General features: G+C 46.8%; 1 protein-coding gene across 10 annotated transcripts in view; it reads right to left on the bottom strand.

The window, feature by feature from the left end:
• GRK5 (G protein-coupled receptor kinase 5) overlaps nt 1–17,400 on the bottom strand; it is a 252,869-nt gene extending 235,469 nt beyond the window's left edge. For 9 of the 10 annotated variants that reach the window (XM_005566566.5, XM_074002888.1, XM_074002891.1 and 6 more), the window contains exon 1: nt 17,133–17,400. In XM_005566566.5, coding sequence (XP_005566623.3) covers nt 17,133–17,184 — 52 coding nt within the window. In that variant the 5' untranslated portion in view covers nt 17,185–17,400. Of the gene's footprint in view, nt 1–16,450; nt 16,689–17,132 lie in introns of those variants that run through there. The other variant, XM_065521483.2, reaches the window with a different exon arrangement.
• Between the last annotated feature and the right edge of the window lie 903 nt (nt 17,401–18,303).

The raw sequence follows: 18,303 nt of genomic DNA, 5'->3' as shown, positions 1-18,303 counted from the left end.
TCGAAAATTAAAAAGTGCGTGACTAGGCCGGCCGGGGTGGCTCACACCTGTAATCCCAGCACTTTGTAAGGCCGAGGCGGTTGGATCATCTGAGGTCAGGAGTTCAAGACCAGCCTGACCAACATAGTGAAATCCCGTCTCTACTAAAAAAAAAACCGCAAAAGTTAGCCGGGCATGGTGGCAGGCACCTGTAATCCCAGCTACTCAGGGGGCTGAGGCAAGAGAATCACTTGAACCCAGGAGGCAGAGGTTGCAGTGAGCTGAGATCGCGCCACTGCACTCCAGCCCGGGCGACAGAGCAAGACTCCGTCTCAAAAAGTAAATTAAATAAAACAATAAATAAATAAATAAATAAAAAGTAGGTGACTGGATCCCACTTCTGGCAAGTTATTAAGCCTTGAGCTTTGCCAGATGTTAACAACAATACCATTCCCTCCTGCTAACAAATTCTATCCTAAGGTTGGTATATGCCTGTTACTTGGCTGCAATGCACAATGAGAGCACAGTCTGGGAATCCGGAGGGCCGGGTTCTGGCTTTGTTTGTTTGTTTGTTTTTTAAGAGACAGGGTCTCACTCTGTTGCCCAGACTGGAGTGCAGTGGCTATTCACAGGCACAATCATGGCACATTGCAGCCCAGAACTCCTGACTCAAGTGATCTGCCTGGCTTGGAAGTAGCTGGGACTACAGTTGTGTACCACCGTGCCTGACTCGGGGTTCTGGTTTTAGTTCTACAGTGCGTATCATAGTTGTCTTCTAATATTAGAAGGGTCCCCTCAGGCAAAGAGTGGTGCATTTATCCTGGATACCTCCAAAGAGCAGAACCAGAACCTACTGGGTTAACATGGCGCCAGGTATAGCAGGTCTTGATAGGCAGACTTGGGTTTACCTTTAGCATCTGGTTAGTTCCAGTAAGATACAAAGAAAAAGCCCTGGTGCCAGCCCTCAGGAAGTCTACAATTTAGTGGGTGAGGCAAGAAGCCTATCATTCATATATATATATATGTATATATGTGTATATATATGTATATATGTATATATATGTATATATGCACGTGTGTGTATATGTATATATGTATATATGCATATATGTGTGTATGTGCATATATATAATATATAATATTATAGATATTTTTAATCCAGTGGTTCAAAATGAGATAGGCTGCTTAGAAGAAGGTATGAGTTCCCCATCTCTAGAAAGATTTGAGCAGAAGACAGAAGTCAACCACCAGGGAACCTGCAGACTCCTATTTGGGGACCCGGTCAAAGTACTCTCGATCTCCAAGATAATCTCGGAAGGCACTCAGAAAACCCACCAGCTCCAGGGTTCTACAGAGCAGCAGTTCCCATGCCTGGTTCATCCTCAGAACCTCCTGTTTTAAAAATACAGGCTCTTCCCCAAGAGCTGCTGCTTCGGTACAGGCAGGGCCTGTGTTCCAGGGTTCACTGTGTCCTCCAAAGAAGATTATATTGAAGTCCTAACCCCCAGTACCTCAGAATGTGACTTTATTTGGAAATAGGATCTTTACGAAGGTAATCAAGTTAAAATGAGGTCATTCAAGTGGGCCGTGATCCAATAGCACTGGTGTCCTTATACAAAGGATAACTCTGGACACAGGGACAGACGCACAAGAGGAAGAGGCACAGGGAGAAGACAGCCACCAACAATCCAAGTAGAGAGGCCTGGAACAGGTCTTCCCCGGGTCCCTTCAGAGGGAGCATGGCCCTGCGCACACCTTGATTTCAAACGTCTGGCCTCCAAAACTGTGCGACAATAGATGTCTGTTGTTCTAAGCCACCCAGTTTGCGGCACTTTATTAGGTATCCCTAGGAAACACACAGCCTGGGGATGGGTGTTAGAGTTGCAGAGCTGCCCTGGAGGAAAATCCAGGACCCATCCTGCTTTGGAGGCTCTTTCTGCTCCTGCATGGCCACCCATGTGGGCCCCTTTTGGCCCCCAGATCCCTTCTCTGGGGAAGGAAGAAGCTGGCTTCAGTGTGAGGAGCTCCCTCCCACACTCTGACAGGACACGGAGCCTGCAGCCTCAGCACCCGGTGAAGGGGCAGCCCTTCTCCATGTAGAGCGAGCTCACACATCTACAAACGTTTCCAGGAAGAAAATGCCACTCTCCTCCAATTGTTACAAAATTATTGAAGGCCATGGGGCTCTGGACTATGCCCTCATGCCAAGCTTATCTCAGAGAGAGGCAGAGCAGGAGGAGGGGCCACTGATTTGTTTTGTGTCATGCTGTTTTTATGGGCGTTTTCTATTCTCAGGTGGGAACCACAGAGCCCTAGTCTAGGTAAATTCCATGCAAACCTTTAGTCAAAGCAGTTACCAGAGGAAGAGCTACAGAATTCCACAGAGGAGGACACTGTGCCAGATCAAAGACCTGGCAAATGACCTCAGGAGAACTGATACCAGCACAGGCAGCACTTGGAGGGGATTAGGAAGGGGCGTCCCATCCTCAAGATACTTTCTGCCCCCCGACCTGATACATTTACGAATCTACCAGCTTTAGGATGGGAACAATGCCTCCCTAGAATTGTACAATGTACAACGAAACGCAAAAGCCCTCAAACATGAAAAATGAAGCAATGGGTTAGCACCACAGGAATAAGGGGAAGTGGTTCCTTGGTACGTGATCTCAGAAAACCACTTCACCTCTCTGAGCTTGATTTCCTTCTTTCTCAAATTAGAATAATAACAGCAACAGCAAAAACAATTCCCAGACCTACCCCACAGGGTTGTGCTGATGATCCACAGCGAGAGATCCGGGACACCTTTTCAAGGCTGTGGGCTTGTTTTCTGAGTGTACCCCCCGCCTTATTTACACATGCAAAACCCAAGGGCAACTGAAAAGTCATTTGCAACTAAAGTCTTTGACTAAACTCAACCTCAATTTCCCTAATTCAAACTTGGAATACCATAGAAAAGATAACTGATTACTCAGAGGTGAGGGATGTTAAGTCCCAAAGGTCTCAGAAACGTCATGTCACATGTATCACGCTCCTTTCTCACAAGAAAATCTGCATTGTACATCCCTAGGGTCACTGAAGCCTGTTTCACAAATTATTATGACTCTTCCCAAAGAGGAAAGGGGATGTTATTAGGCAGATACTCCCACAGGAAAAAAACAGAAGTCTTTAAAATAAGTGCATAAAGATGAATATATCGTGAGTAGGATATTCCTTTATACTATTACTTTAAAATTAGATAATTTAAATGGCCCACTCTAGGGGCTTGGTTAAATACACTATCAAACTAGTCAAAGACAATGAAAAACACAGACCCCTTTAGAACTGGATAACCCCTAAGAGTCTGCTAGAACATACCCAGCATTCCATTGAAACAGCATTCAGCTTCCAAAGTCTTTCACAATTTTTCCTGACACCCATCCATTTCATGGGAAACTATAAACACAGATATGGAAAGGCTCTGCAGCACATTGTGGACTGAAAACAGCTGCGGAACAGTGTGCACACTGGGACCCATTTGGTGTAAAGTTCTATCTAGATGTTGATATGCACATATACAGAGATTTGGGAAAACGGTCACCTACATGCTGATGCTAATTATTTCTGAGGGTGGGATTGGTAGCAGGGGCACACGGGAAGAGAGAGAGACATTTTACACGGTCCTTTGGACTTTTTTTTTTTTTCCCGCGATAGAGTTTTACTTTGTCCCCCAGGCTGGAGTGCAGTGGCGCGATCTCAGCTCACTACAACCTCTGCCTCCTGGGTTCAAGCCATTCTCTCCCTTCAGCCTCCCAAGTAGCTAATTTTTTTGTATTTTTAGTAGAGATGGGGTTTCACTATGTTGGCCAGGCTCTTCTTGAACCCCTGACCTCAGGTGATCTGCCAGCCGCAGCCTCCCAAAGTGCTGGGATTACAGGCATGAGCCACCACTTCTGGCCTGGACTTTCTTTACTGAGTATTACCTTTGCAAAAATTTTTTTTTTTTTTTTTTTTTTGAGCCCTAGTCTCACTCTGTTACCCAGGCTGGAGTGCAGTGGCGCGATCTCAGCTCACCACAACCTCCGCCTCCCAGGTTCAAGCGATTCTCCTCTCTCAGCCTCCCGAGTAGCTGAGATTACAGGCGTGTGCCACCACATCCGGCTAATTTTTGTATTTTTAGTAAAGACAGGGTTTCACCATGTTGGCCAGGCTGGTCTCAAACTCCTGACCTCAGGTGATCCACCCACCTTGGTATCCCAAAGTGCACAGTGCTGGGATTATAGACGTGAACCACCATGCCTAGCCTCTGAAATATTTTTAAGCTACCAAAAACACAGCAAAAATACCAAGGACCATGATATAGAACAGTCACCACTAGCTGCTGAAGCATAAATTAAGAGGTGCACCTGAACACTAGGTGCACCTCACCTCCATAACCCATGGAACCAACCAAAGAAATCGGGTTTCTCCTTCCTTAATTTATATTTTGCTATATATTATAGAGAATTAAGCTTTAATTTGTAAAAATCCCTCTAATTGGATACTGCTAAAGGGAACACATCTGGGGCAAATATCTAGGCCTGGTGCATTCCATCCCAAGCAATGGTTAGTGGTTTGGAGAATGAGTGTGCGGCAAAATAACCAGTGGTTACTAATTATTATATATCACAGGGCTTGGCACCATCCATAAAGCCTCATCATGTTGGCCGCTTCCTCTTCAGAGAGGATTACAGCATTGACTGTTTAGAAATTTTTCCTCCAAGTTAACATACGTTTTCCTTGTCTTAATTGGATCCAGCCTCCCTGCCCATGAGCAGAAAGGCAATTTTTCTTTAACGATTACATCCTTCAAATGCCAGGTCATCAGCCATCCCCAGGTCTGGAAGGATCAAGCTGCTTGGCTTCCTCTTTTCTTTCCATTTGCTCAGTCTCATTCTAGCAGTGCTGTGAAAAGCATGTGAAGCTCACATCCAAAGTTACCTTCGATTTGGCCAAAAAAGGGATGAGTGTTATCGGCATGAAACATCTCCTCCTACTCACACAGAGCCTCAGAATTGGGGAGAACTGTTTGCCCCAAATGTTTGGTGTAATGCAAATATTTATTTCTTCCAGTACGACTAAAACAAACCACTTCCAAATTAGGGGGGAGGGGGAGTTTTCCAAACATTTTTCACAGTTAAGACAAACATTTGGAAAACATTTTCCGATTTGCCCTATAACCTTAGTTAACCTTTCTTAACCGTGTTGAATCATTTCCTAATGTACCATTTATTGTGACCCCAAGGCCATTTCTTGAGGATATCACTTTCTCGGCTCTCTTCTTCACCATCACATAACATAAACACAGGTTGAGTATCCCTTATCTAAAATGCTTGTGACCAGAAGTGCTTTGGATTTCTGATGTTTTGGGATTTTGAAATAGTTGCATTATACTGGTTGAGCATCCCAAATCTGAAAATCTAAAATCCAAAATGTTCCAATGAGTCAAGTGTGGTGGTGTGCACCTGTAGTCCCAGCTACTCAGGAGGCTGAGGCAGGAGGATCACTTGAGCCCAGGAGGCCAAGGCTGCAGTGAGCTAAGCTATGATGGTGCCACTGCACTCCAGCCGAGGCAAGAGAGTGAGACCCTGTCTCAAAAAACAAAGAAAGGAAGGAAGGAAGGAAGGAAGGAAGGAAGGAAGGAAGGAAGGAAGGAAGGAAGGAAGGAAGGAAGGAAGGAAGGCAGGCAGGCAGGCAGGCAGGCAGGCTCGCTCCAATGATCATTTTGTATGCATCATGTTGGCTTTCAAAAAGTTTCAGATATTGGGCCGGGCGCGGTGGCTCACGCCTGTAATCCCAGCACTTTGAGAGACCGAGGCGGGTGGATCACGAGGTCAGGAGATCGAGACCATCCCGGCTAATACAGTGAAACCCCCTCTCTACTAAAAATACAAAAAACGCCCGGCACATGCCTATAGTCCCAGCTACTTGGGAGGCTGAGGCAGGGGAATCACTTGAACCTGGGAGGCGGAGGTTGCAGTAAACTGAGATCACACCATTGCACTCTGGCCTGGTGACAGAGCAAGACTCTGTTTCAAAAAAAAGTTTCAGATTTTGGATTTCAGATTCTTGGATTAGGGATACTCAAGCTGTGTAGCATCAGTCATTCATTCTGGAAATATTTTTGAACACCTACTATGTTCCAGGAACATATTCACTGGACACACACCCTCCCTAATCTGTGACAGCAGACTTCATGGCATCAATCCACGACAGCATTTGGCTTGAGAAAAGTTGGATGCTCAGATATCCTTTGCTATTCAAGTCGATGGCCCAATCCTTTATCCTCACTCCACCTCTATTCTTCCTAGAGCTAGGAGTTCCTTCTCCTGGGATGTTATCTACATATCCCAACAAGCTCCTCCTGAGAGCATTAACAGAAAACATTAAGACCAAGCAGGACCCATTTCTGCATCAGCCACTTAAAGCTGTTCTTCCTGGGCCATTTGTTGACCTTCTCCAGCTTGTTTCCATTTCAGCAGCAGTGCTAAGACCCATGCCAGGATGGAATTCCATTTTCAAATGAGGTTTCACAAGACTTTTTATCAGACATGCAGAGCAATTACACTGGCTGGGTTCTCTCCATCCAGCAGTTGGGTAATTCTATCTCCTACCCCCACCCCTTCCCTTCCCGGAGTGGGTAAGTTCAGAGCTACACCTTCTCTGCAGGAGCAGATCAAAGGCATGGCTTCCTGTGCCCTCATCATCAGGGACTGACACCAGGCTGCCTTCCCACCAGGATCTCAAGTCTGACCGTGGACCCCCAAGGAATTTTACACGGCTCCCTTTCCCTCTTACACACTCCCTTTCCTCACAAAGCCCCCTGAAAAGCAGAGTTGCAACATTAACGCAACACACACACACAAAGGAGCTGACGTGGTTCCTAAATGCAAACACTCAAGGTTACCACTGAAAAATGGTAAGGGGTTCATCCAGAGACAGCTTTTCTGGGGGAAAAGGCCGCTTCATACCCTCTCTTTGAGGAGGAGATGGGGATGCCCTGCAATCTGCAAGAAAAACCCTCCCCCTCTCTAACCCCCTACTTGGGTAGTAAGTAAAGAGGGCTGCAGAGACCTGAGCCCACACATAAGGTGCCACTGTCATGCAGAGGCAACTGAGGGCAAGAACCTCCTGAGGGGCAGTAAGCGGCCAGGGAAGCAGGGTGCAGGGCAGATGGGAGCTGTGCGTGGCGAGCCAGCAGGAACTAGCGTGCCCACTGCCCACCTCTTGCCTCTGCCAAGGAAAGGAGGTGGTGCTGCTACCAATGATGTGGCCCACACCTAAACTCCCACGACTGTCCCCACCACCACCACCCATGGGGCTTCACATCCTGTCCCTTGGGGGCAATTCATTGGCCACTAGCCCTGCTGAGGGGAAAAAGAATGCAAGAGGCTGGCCTTGCTTGTCCCATGTGTTGGTAGGAGGGCCCCAGGCAGCGAGCGAGTACAGGTAATGGCGATCATACCACATAGGTACATATGTATGTACAGGCACTTATATACGGCATGTATGCATCCTGACCTGTCCTCAAACACAGATTCAGTTGTATTGATACACAGTTCGACTTTCAAAATGGAAACACCTACTTTGAGGATTCACCCATCAGTCATTTACAACCTAGTAGGAATTACTTTACCCAGTTGCTCTCAAACTGGCTGTAGCTGAAATCACGGTCTGAGAGGGAAATTATATTCCCAATTTGCCCCTTTTCCCAGGGAATCTGACAAAGACACTCTTTCTCCTCCACAATTACAACCTCATGGGTATTTACACTTAAAAACCCTACCACTTTGAGAAGAGTTTGTTGTTTGGGCATATATTACGAAAGGAAGGAAGATTGATTTATTTTGGAACATAAAAGCACTTTGGAGGGTAGGGGAGATCCACTTGCAATTGCTCCCCAAAAGTCCACAGTTCAAGTGACCTTGAACAGGTGACTCCCTTTCTTTATTTTTATGTGTTTTTTAAAATTATTATTTTATCTTTTAGACGGAGTTTCACTGTTACCCAGGCTGGAGTGCAGTAGCACGATCTCGGCTCACTGCAACCTCAGCCTCCCAGGTTCAAGTGATTCTCCTGCCTCAGCCTCCCAAGTAGCTGGGATTATAGGTGCCCAACACCACCCAGGTAATTTTGTATTTTTAGTAGAGATGGAGTTTCACCATGTTGGTCAGGCTGATCTTGAACTCCTGACCGCAAGTGATCCACCCCCCCTTGGCCTCCCAATGTGCTGGGATTACAAGCATGAGCCACCATGCCTGGCCATTTTTATTTTTTTATGTTTTGTAGAGATAGGAGTCTTGCTATGTTGCCCACACTGGTCTTGAACTCCTGGCCTCAAGCAATCCTCCTGCCTCAGCCTCCCAAAGTGCTGGGATTACAGGCGTGAGCCGCTACGCCTGGCCATTTTTATTTTTCTAATTTTTGTAGAGATAGGGGTCTTGCTATGTTCCCCACGCTGGTCTTGAACTCCTGGCCTCAAGCAATCCTCCTGCCTCAGCCTCTCAAAGTGCTGGGATTACAGGCATGAGCCACGGCACCCGGCCCTGACTTCCTTTCTTTCATCTCAGCTTCCCCATCTGTTAAACCAAGGGTAACCTCTATGCAGGAAACAGAGGACAGGGCAGTAGATCAGCTGAGAAGGCTCAGGGAAGTCGAGGCACCAGCAGTTCTGTAGCCTCTGCCACTTCAGGACAGAGGAATGTTCTTATCTGTTTTTCTCAGCTTATCTGTTTATCCTTGCTTTCTGCACAGGCCCCAGAAGTTGTCCTTGGGGTTCATTTCATCATTACCTTTTTAAAAAAATTCTTGATATTCCACAGATTACAAGTTCTTAGAAACACCGTAGGCCCTATCAAAATTGGCCTAGTTTAGGAGGATGTCACCAGTTGACTCAGATAGACTCCCTTGCTTCAGACAGCAGGCAACAAGCAACGAACTGCTTTATTGTTTCAAATACTTACCTTCTTTCTAAGTGTGCTCTGAGTTATTGTTAAAATGTTTCAAATCTCACAAGAAACAGTTTTTAAGGAGAAACCATTTTCAAGTGGATACAAGAACAATGAGTTTCTTTGGCATCTCTAAATATACCTTCCTCCTGATATCTCCCCAGTTCAGAAAAAATGAAAACCCTTAAAATGGTTTTGCCTGTCTTCACCCCCATTTTAGATCACCTGCCTGTGGAGGTTCTTTCTAGTCTTGCTGTAGATCTGCCGCACTTACGCAACTTAATTGTTTTTTTTTTTTTTTTAAATAAAATGACTGCTTTAAAATATCCCCACATTAGGAATTTCAAGAAGGAACATGGGGCTCTGTATGTGTCTATATCATGCACTTAATTTGAATCAGGAAAGTCAGTTGTTCAATTTAGGCAAATTTCCCAACAAGATACGGAAAAAGGGGGTGGGGGAGGATATGGTAGCTTAACGCCCCCCCACCCCCGCCACCATCCATGATTGTCCCTGACCTGAATTTCCTCTTAGGTGAGTCAGTCCCAACTTCCAACCCCTGCCTTCACCCCTCCTCCATGGTGCAGCCCCCTCCCCTTCCTCAGTCTCTTCCTCACTCTCTGTAAACCCTCCTCTGTTTTCTCCTTCTCCTACCCATTTCCCCCTCTCATCTCTCTTTTTCCCTCTCCTCCACACTGCCTCTCTCCCCAACTCCCTGCCTCCCTCTGCTTCTTTTAATTTTCCCTAATTGTTCATGTCAGAAGTCATGGGGTTATCATACTCACTAAATGCACAGAACCCTCTAGAGAAGCTCTGTCCCAATGAGCTTTCTGCAATGATGGGAATGTTCTACATGCATGGTCCAATACAGTGGCCACTAGCCACACGTGGCTACTGAGCACTAGAAATGTGGTTTGCATGCTCCAGGAACATAATTCCTAACTTTAATTAATTTAAGTATCAATAACAACATACAGCTAGTGGCTGCCACATTGAACAGAGCTCCTGAAGAGGAACAGGTGCCTTTCATCTTTTCGGTCATTCCCTGTGACAGGCTTATGTCAAAGGACATACCCAGGCCAATGCCAACAGAAAGCCAGAAAGGAATGCAGCCTCCACCATCTTCACTCCAGAACTGCAGCCCCTCCACTGCCCAGGCCTCTGCCCTGAACAACTGCTCTGCCTGGAAAGTGCCACGGCACACCAGTTTTCCTCTTGGATGTTGTCATTCCTCAACCAAAGGGTCTTTTTCCATTGTTTTTAATGTTTCCATTTCTAGGAACAGACCTTCATAAAAACACAGTGTTGGCCAGGTGTGGTGGCTCACACCTGTAGTCCCAACATTCTGGGAGGCCAAGGTGGATGGACTGCTTGAGCCCAGGCGTTAGAGACCAGCCTGGACAATGTGGCAAAACCCCATCACTACAAAAAATGCAAAAATTAGCCAGGGATAGTGGCACCAGCTTGTAGTCCCAGCTACTCAGGAGGCTGAGGCGGGAGGATCACTTGAGCCCAGGAGGTCGAGGTTGCAGTGAGCTGAGATCGCACCACTGCACTCCAGCCGGGGTGACAGCAAGACCGTGTCTCAAAGAACAAAACAAAACAAAAAACCCCACAGTGCCCCAAAAAATTAGCAGTTGTCTTCCAGATTCAGGTGTATTCTTCAAGTATAACCTTTAAATTATGCTTAAATCACATACTGGTCCCTCAGGCCATTGTACAAATTCTAGGCACAGCAGAGTCAACACAGTCTACACAGGTGAGTAGGTCACACCCCAGTAAGCCTCAGCAATTCGTGGGGAAAAAATCCAGTTCTGTTCACACCTAGTTGACCAGTTAAAAAATGTCAAAAGAGACCGAGTGCAGTGGCTCACACCTGTAATCCCAGCACTTTGGGAGGCCAAGGCCGGCAGATCACCTGAGGCCAGGAGTTTGAGACCAGCCTGGCCAACATGGTGAAACCCCACCTCTACTAAAAATGCAAAAATTAGCCAGGCTTGATGGTGGGTACCTGTAATCCCAGCTACTCAGGAGGCTGAGGCAGGAGAATCACTTGAACCCGGGATGCAGAGGGTGCAGTGAGCCCAGACTGAGCCACTGCACTCCAGCCTGGGCGACAGAGCAGACTCTGTCTCAAAACAAAACAAAAAACAAACAAAAAAACATGTAAAAAGAGAATGGCAGTGCCCAGTTGCATCTTTTCACTCATTTCACGCTGTATTTATCTAAGGCTGACACCCAAATGTCACCTCTGCACTCGGTCCTTCAACAACCAAATGCTGAATAAATAAATTTTATCCTCGTAAGACTTTCAGAAGTCTATTCAAGAATGGTTTCCTCAAAATGAGAAATGGGGTAGGAGAAGGGTCCAGTCAGGAAGCAAGGACTTTCTCTTTTAAAAGTAGCATGGTTTACACAAAATGAAATGCTTCCTCCAGTTTTTGGATGGTAATAAAAGGAATGACATTATCTCTGCCCCAAAAAAATACATCTTTTCAATATTTTGAATATTTTTAAATAAAAATTTCCACTGAAATATAACAGGATATGTTTTAAAGTAGAAATCAACCCTATTATTTAAGGCCACCATACATTCTAATTTTTTATTTTTATTTTTTGAGAGAGTCTTACTCTGTCACCTAGTCTGGAGTACAGTGGTGCAATCTTGGCTCACTGCAATCTCTGCCTCCTGGGTTCAAGTGATTCTCCTGCCTCAGCTTTCCAAGTAGCTGGGATTACATGCGGGCACCACCACACCCAGCTAATTTTTATATTTTTAGTAGAGTCGGGATTTCACCATGTTGGCCAGGCTGACCTCAAACTCCTGACCTCAGGTGATCCGCCTGCCTCGGCCTTCCAAAGTGCTGGGATTACAGGCATGAGCCACCATGCCCGGCCCATTTTAATCATTTAAAATCAAGCCTTCATCCCTTTGTCTTCAATATTCTCTTCTATCCCATTTGTTTATTTATTTATTTTTGGAGACAGGGTCTTGTCTCTTGTTGCCCAAGCTGGAGGGCAGTGGCTATGCACAGATGCAATCCCACGGCTCATCAGCACGGGAGTTTTTACCTGTTCTGTCTCCTACCAAGCCAGTTCACCCCTCCTTAGGCAACCTGGTGGTCCCCACTCCCGAAAGGTCACCATATTGATGCCGAGCTGACTGCAGATACCCAACAGGCATAAGCTCACTCCAGACCAGTACTCCTGGGCTCAAATGATCTTCCTCCGCCTCCAGAGTAGCTGGGACCACAGGCTGTGTGCCACCACACTCAGCTCCACTATTCTATTTCCATGTGAGAAATGGGTGCTGAGAAATTGTATGATCGAGGAAATTCCTAATTATCTTCTCAATGTGTCACCTGTTGGTAGTCACTTTCTGTTTTCTCAAGTTTCACCTCTGAGTTGCAATACCTATGGCAATAATGCCTTTTGGTAACCAGAAGACTTTTTTATTTCAAAAATGTCTAGACATTATAATGCTTTATTTTGCACTCCAAACATACTGGCAACAAATATTAACTTTAAGTATTGCCCACAGTCCTGGATAGTTTTATTTAAAGCATCCCAGATATGGATTGAATAGCCCTTGGTAAAGGTGAATTTGGTTAAACATTGAGCCTGCTCCTGAAATTCACTTGGGCATTCTGGAAGTCTTCAACCCAGATCCAAAGGCTATCATTTAGCAAGCCACTACAAGAGTTATAGCTTCTGAAGACATAATTTAAACAAGGATTAGTTTGGGCACTGGAAGAGTCAAGCGCTTTGGAGTTTCGAATCTGACAAGCAGCAGCTAAGCTACTGAAAGATGAGAGCCTTGTGGGCATTTATCTGATGGTTTTTAAAACAGGCAGCCAGATTAACTACCATCATCATTTGAAATCTTTAAGAAAGCAAGGCCTTCTGAAAACATTGCTTTTGGTTTCTCTACCTCCAAGTTGTCAGTACTGAAAAGGAAACTTCAAAAAAAAATGAAAGGCAGATTCATTTAACGGCATTGTGTTTAACAGGCCAGGCTGCTTTTACACACAGCGAGCTGCCTTCACCAGGATGAAAGCTGTCTCTTAGTAAGATTAACATTAAAACTGAAGGAGAAGCTTCAGGGTGGAGTACGTATGCCTCCACGTATGCCTTCACATAGCAATCTAAATAAGATGGCTTTGGGCTTCAGAGACGTTCCAATGTTCTAATAACCTAATTCACCGTGTTTCGGTTTTATCACCATGAATTAAGGGTGCAAAGGAAAGAGGTCCAGGGCTTTCAGCCGTACTGTGGAATGCTAAGTCTGTCCGCGGCTAGCTTGCCCCACCAGGGCTGGATGCTGGCTCACTCCTTCCTCCTGCCTTCCCTAATCTCTCCCAGGCCCCTGGGGTGCTAATCTTGATCATCAGGAAGATCCAGCCAAGTCACAGAGTTACCTGAGAAAACGGTTCCTGTGTATTCTAATTTTTGGCAATTGTGACAAATGGCAAAGTTGTTACAGTCCTAACTTCTCAATTCCTGTGCTTGCTAGTGCCTCAGGCAAATGTGATCAATATTCATTCAGATACTTTCATTGATCAGATATGGCTACTGCTGGCCTGTGAAGAAAGGAAAAGCAGGGCCTTGCAAAATTTTTTCTCACCACTGTTCACTCAGAAGAAAGGCAACAGATCTAGAAGATGAGAAAAACACAAAAACCTTTACTGCAACAATAAAACCAAAAAGAAACACAAAAGGCACTCAGCAAACCCTCCTTCTCACTGTTATTTCAACATTAGCTGCCTGCCAATTTCCTGAGATTCTGAAATGTAAATAAATAGATAGATAGAGTTAGTCTGGGCCTCTTTTTCATGAAATGCTTAATCACTTAGCTCATTTCCATAAATTGCCATGAATTCAGTCTCAACTTCTTTCTTTTTTTCCTTAACCACTTTTTAGGAGAGCAATCTAAAGTTCCTAAAAGTGATCGACTTGATGTTTTCTCATGAGACCCAGGACAAATAAACAGGCCCCAAAATACATTTCCGTGGTTTAAAATCTGGAACCCATACCTCTACCTTTTCTTATTTTAAAATAATTGTCACAAGGATAGAGCTTGCTTGCTATATTTTCTAATACTAACAATCCATCATTTTACTCTAATCCACTTACAGGCTTTCTATTTTATTGCTACATTAATGCTTTCCACTTTATATTATGTCTTATTATGGTAAGACTTTGAAGATACAGTGAATTTAGGAGCCATCTGTCTTTAAGAATGCACCATAATAAGAAAAGATAGGCCCCAGTGTTGCCCACCACCATGGACAACTACGAATAATTTTACAGCATTTGCAAAGTGTGCCTGTCTTTCTTCAAGGTCTGTTTCTCCATTGTTTGGGACAAATGTGACTTCTACTTGAAAGTCAAATTTTAAATTGTTTATGGTGTATTTTGTTAAGTGAACTAAATTAAATTTCACATTTGTCAATTATATTTCTCCTCTGTAACCACTGACAAGAAACTTTAAGAAGTGTTTTTAAACCTTTTAAACAACTCAGATTTTTTTAATGTACTGTTTTATATTAGATATTTCACTAAACTGACTGAAACTGTCATTCCCGAATATTTAGATAATATGGTTATTTGGAGAATTACTAAGTTTAGTAAAATAAATTCAAATATATGAGAACTGAGAAGAGAAAAATAAACTGCTTTAATTTCTAAAAGTGTCCACACTAATTAGGATATATGGGCTCAAGTCTCTAATAAAGGCCCAGCCAAAAGAAACTGGAAGCACTTAAAATCATGGCTTTCCTCTAGGCATAAGAGAGAAACAGGGGAAGAGATGCACATTTTAAACGAGGTTTCCATTAAATGATTAATTTTTCTTGTTCACGTGTCTGTCTCTCCCAGCTTCCGCAGGCCCTCTCCATTTCCAAGGCATCATCAAGAGCTATTTTCTCACCATGAGATGACGACCAAACTCTCACAGCAAAATTGAAAAAGCCTTTAAAAGGAAAAAAAAAAGTGAAAAGCACATTCTTGAGCACTTTCAATCACTGTAATTCTGCCCCAATGGGAGCCGGTCACTCCACACAAGCTTCCAGCCTGCAGCTCTCTTCCCCAGGGCTCTGGGAAAAAAAAAAAAAAACCAATTTGTTGGCCTAACAAACAATATCAGACAGTAAATTCACGTTGGTGAAAAAATACTGGGGAGAACAATTTGGAGGGGGAGGGTGGAATTGATATCACTTTGCCCACTCTAAGCAAAGCATTATAAAACTTAAGCAACCAAATGTTCAGGGAAGAAAAAAAAGTATTTCTCAGGCAAACAAATACCTACAGCAGCAAATGTAGGGGGCAGATTCCCTGGGCAACAGGAGGAACCAGCAAAACTTGCAAGGCTCCAGTACCATCAGACCCAGGGATTTCCCAAGAAATAATTTCAGAATGGAGGGAGAGTGAAAACTTTCCCAGCCCCCGAATCCTGAGATATACAACCGTGTCCCACCACTAGGTGGCCAGCTGCAAAGGCTGCAAGAGGGGCGGGGGAGGTGGAGGGTTGTTTTCTCTGCTTCCTCCCTTTCAGGACCATTCCCCAACCCAGGGAAGAGCCTACCAGCACTCACCTTGATCGTGTCCACTAAAAATGTCAGGTTAGGAAAAAAGAAAAAAAAACAAAAAACCACACACACACACACACACAGAGAGCTCAGGCCTTAGACCTGAAGTCACCAAGTAACAAGCCTCTGCTAAAAATTTATTCCCACCAAAGCTAAGCAATGGGAGAGAGATTAACCTGTATATTTTAAACTCTGCTGGGGTTTTCAAAGCACTGCCTCCCTTCCGGGCTTCTGAAATAAACCTTCTTGCCCACTGGCTGCTTTTGAGTGACAAGTGACGACGAAATGTAAGACACAAGACACGAATGCTGGGCTGAGTTGCTGAAACGCTGCCCACGGAAGGCTATGCATCACCTACCCCCACAGTGTGTAGGGAGCCACAAGGTGATGGAACCGGCTGAATAAACACGAATCGTTTTATTGCTGGCCAGAAAGTCTTCCCTTCATTCATCAAAGCGGGTGAATGAAAATATTAAGTAGGTAAAACATTTTCATGGACTGCTCACCAAGTATCCTTCTAAAGTCAAGCCCTTCCTCAGTCTGCCTCCTACCTTTAGTATCAAATAAAGCCTTCTCCCGTGAAAGTCAAAAACCTCTTCCCCTTTTATGAAAAAGGTCGCACACTAGAGCTCAAATCTTGACCAGAAAAAAGAAAAAGATGTTACATAAATTCCAGGTATTCCTAAATATATCTGTTTACATGTACACAACACAATCATTTTAGGAAGTATCTAAGTTTCGGCCTCCCCTCCACCCCCCGCCTTTTTTCTGTTTTTCATCTCAAGGCAGAGTCAAAATATGTGTTCTCAGGGTTTGACTCAGGATCTTACACACTCCATTTAGACAATATTTCCTGCCAGCTAAATGCAGGAAATCTAATGATTTGCATAGAAAACATATCTAAAGCACCAGCACACTTACCTTTCTTTTCTTAACTGAGCCAAAATCTAACAATTTCAGTTATCACACTCCCAGAAAAGAGAAACCCGAAATACTGAATTATTTTCTAGGTGATCTGTATAGCCATCCTTTGATTATTCTATGAAAAGGCTAATTCCTCAACATCTGACTTTGCCTTTAAAAGGCTTCCTTCCACACGACGGGATTTCCCTAAGAAACATCCCAGCGGATGATTTCCAGCAATAGTCTATATCAACTCAGCCTGCGCAGGCAAAGACTTGGCTTCTGCTCATTCCACCCCCGCCCCCCCGAACACACACACCAGTTCACACAGAACCATCCCGGGCCGACTTGAAACGCTATTTTATGTGCATGTTTGCTCGTCGCTCCCCGAATGAATGCTTTTCCAACTGACCTTTCAACAGCTGCCGAGATGGCACGCTCTGCAGGGCGAGCGCTGGAAACTAGGAGATATGTTAGCATCCAAATCCCTGCAACCTTCTCAGCCCAAGTCCAGATTCTCTGAGCCCCAAGGCAAGAACCCTGAAGGGTCTGCAGAGCCGCTCTCCGAAGTGTCCTGCTCGCGACCCACTCGCCGGCAGCGGGCATCCTGCACGGGCGCAGCCCCAGCCCGCACGCCGCCCGACACCCGCACCCCGGCCCGCGACGGACGCGCCGGGCACGTACCGGCCCTGCCTCTTACCTTCCCTGGCTTTCAGCAAGACCGTGTTGGCCACGATGTTTTCCAGCTCCATTGACAGTCGGCGGTCAGCAAGGGAGCCGGCCGGCGGGGCTGTCAGCGCCTGGGGTGCTGCCGCTGCTGCTGCCGCTGCTCGGGCTGCCGCCGCTGCTGCCGGAGCCGGGGGAGCCAGCAGCCCGCCTTGCCTACCGCATTATTCCTGCTCTCAGCCCAAGAGTTTCCCCCTCTGCAAAGAGGAGCAGCCGCCGCCGCCGCTTCTTCCTCCCTCTGTGTCCCCCCTCCCCCCCTCCCTCAACACGCTCCCCCCCACCCCCCACCCTCCGCGTGTCTCTGTCACTCCATTCTCCTCCCCTCCGGCTCCCTCGGATGCTTTAATGCCTCGGATGCTTCTGCCTCCCCTCCGTCCCTCCCGGGGGTGTGGTACTAGCAGGCTCGGGCGGCCGCACTGCGCAAGCGCCGGCCCAGGCGCGCCTCCTGCCTCGGCGCTCGCAGCGCAGGGCCTGCTGGGAGCTGGAGTCCTCCCGGCCGCGCGGCGCCGGGACTGAGCTGGGCTGGCGCGCGGCTGCCGGAGCGGGGACCCGCCCCGGGACGGCACCGAAAGCGAAGGCGGGCACCGCCCGGCCGACTGGCGACTCAAAGGCGGCCCAGCCGAGCCGAAGTCCCCACCAACCCCCGCAGGCTCCCGCTTGCCCCCTTCCCGCCCCGCCGCCAGCCCGTAAAGCGAAGTGCTCAGGCCCCGGTGGTAGCGCGCGAAGCGCCGCGGCTCCGCATGAGCCAGTGCGGGTCCCGAGCCGTGCTTGGAATGGGAGGGCCGCCAGCTCGGCCGCGCGCCACAGCCCGCTTCCTCCGGTCCACACCAGGCCCGCGAGGGGCTGAGTCCCGGGTCAGTGACGCGCGCCCAGGGTCCCCGCGCGCTGCGGCGGCCGGCCCGGCCTGGCCCCTGCCCAGCGTCTCCCACGCGGCGCCCCGGGCCGCGAACAAAGATGCACTTTGTTTCCTCCGAGGGCGCGAAGGACTCTGCGGGTCGGCGGAGACCCGGCGCTGGCTGCCCGCGCTTCCCCTTGGCGCGACCCGAGCGCCCCCCGGCGGCCGCGGTGCGCAGGCGCGGGGTCTACGCGGACCGCGCCCGGGGTTCGGGGTCCACCGTGGGAAGCCGCTGGTTCTGTGAATAAAC

This window comes from Macaca fascicularis, chromosome 9 (genome assembly GCF_037993035.2).
Source record: "Macaca fascicularis isolate 582-1 chromosome 9, T2T-MFA8v1.1".
NCBI classification, from domain to species: Eukaryota; Metazoa; Chordata; class Mammalia; order Primates; family Cercopithecidae; genus Macaca; species Macaca fascicularis.
The sequence above is the reverse complement of the archived record's forward strand: the minus strand, read 5'-3'. Positions and strand labels throughout refer to the sequence as shown.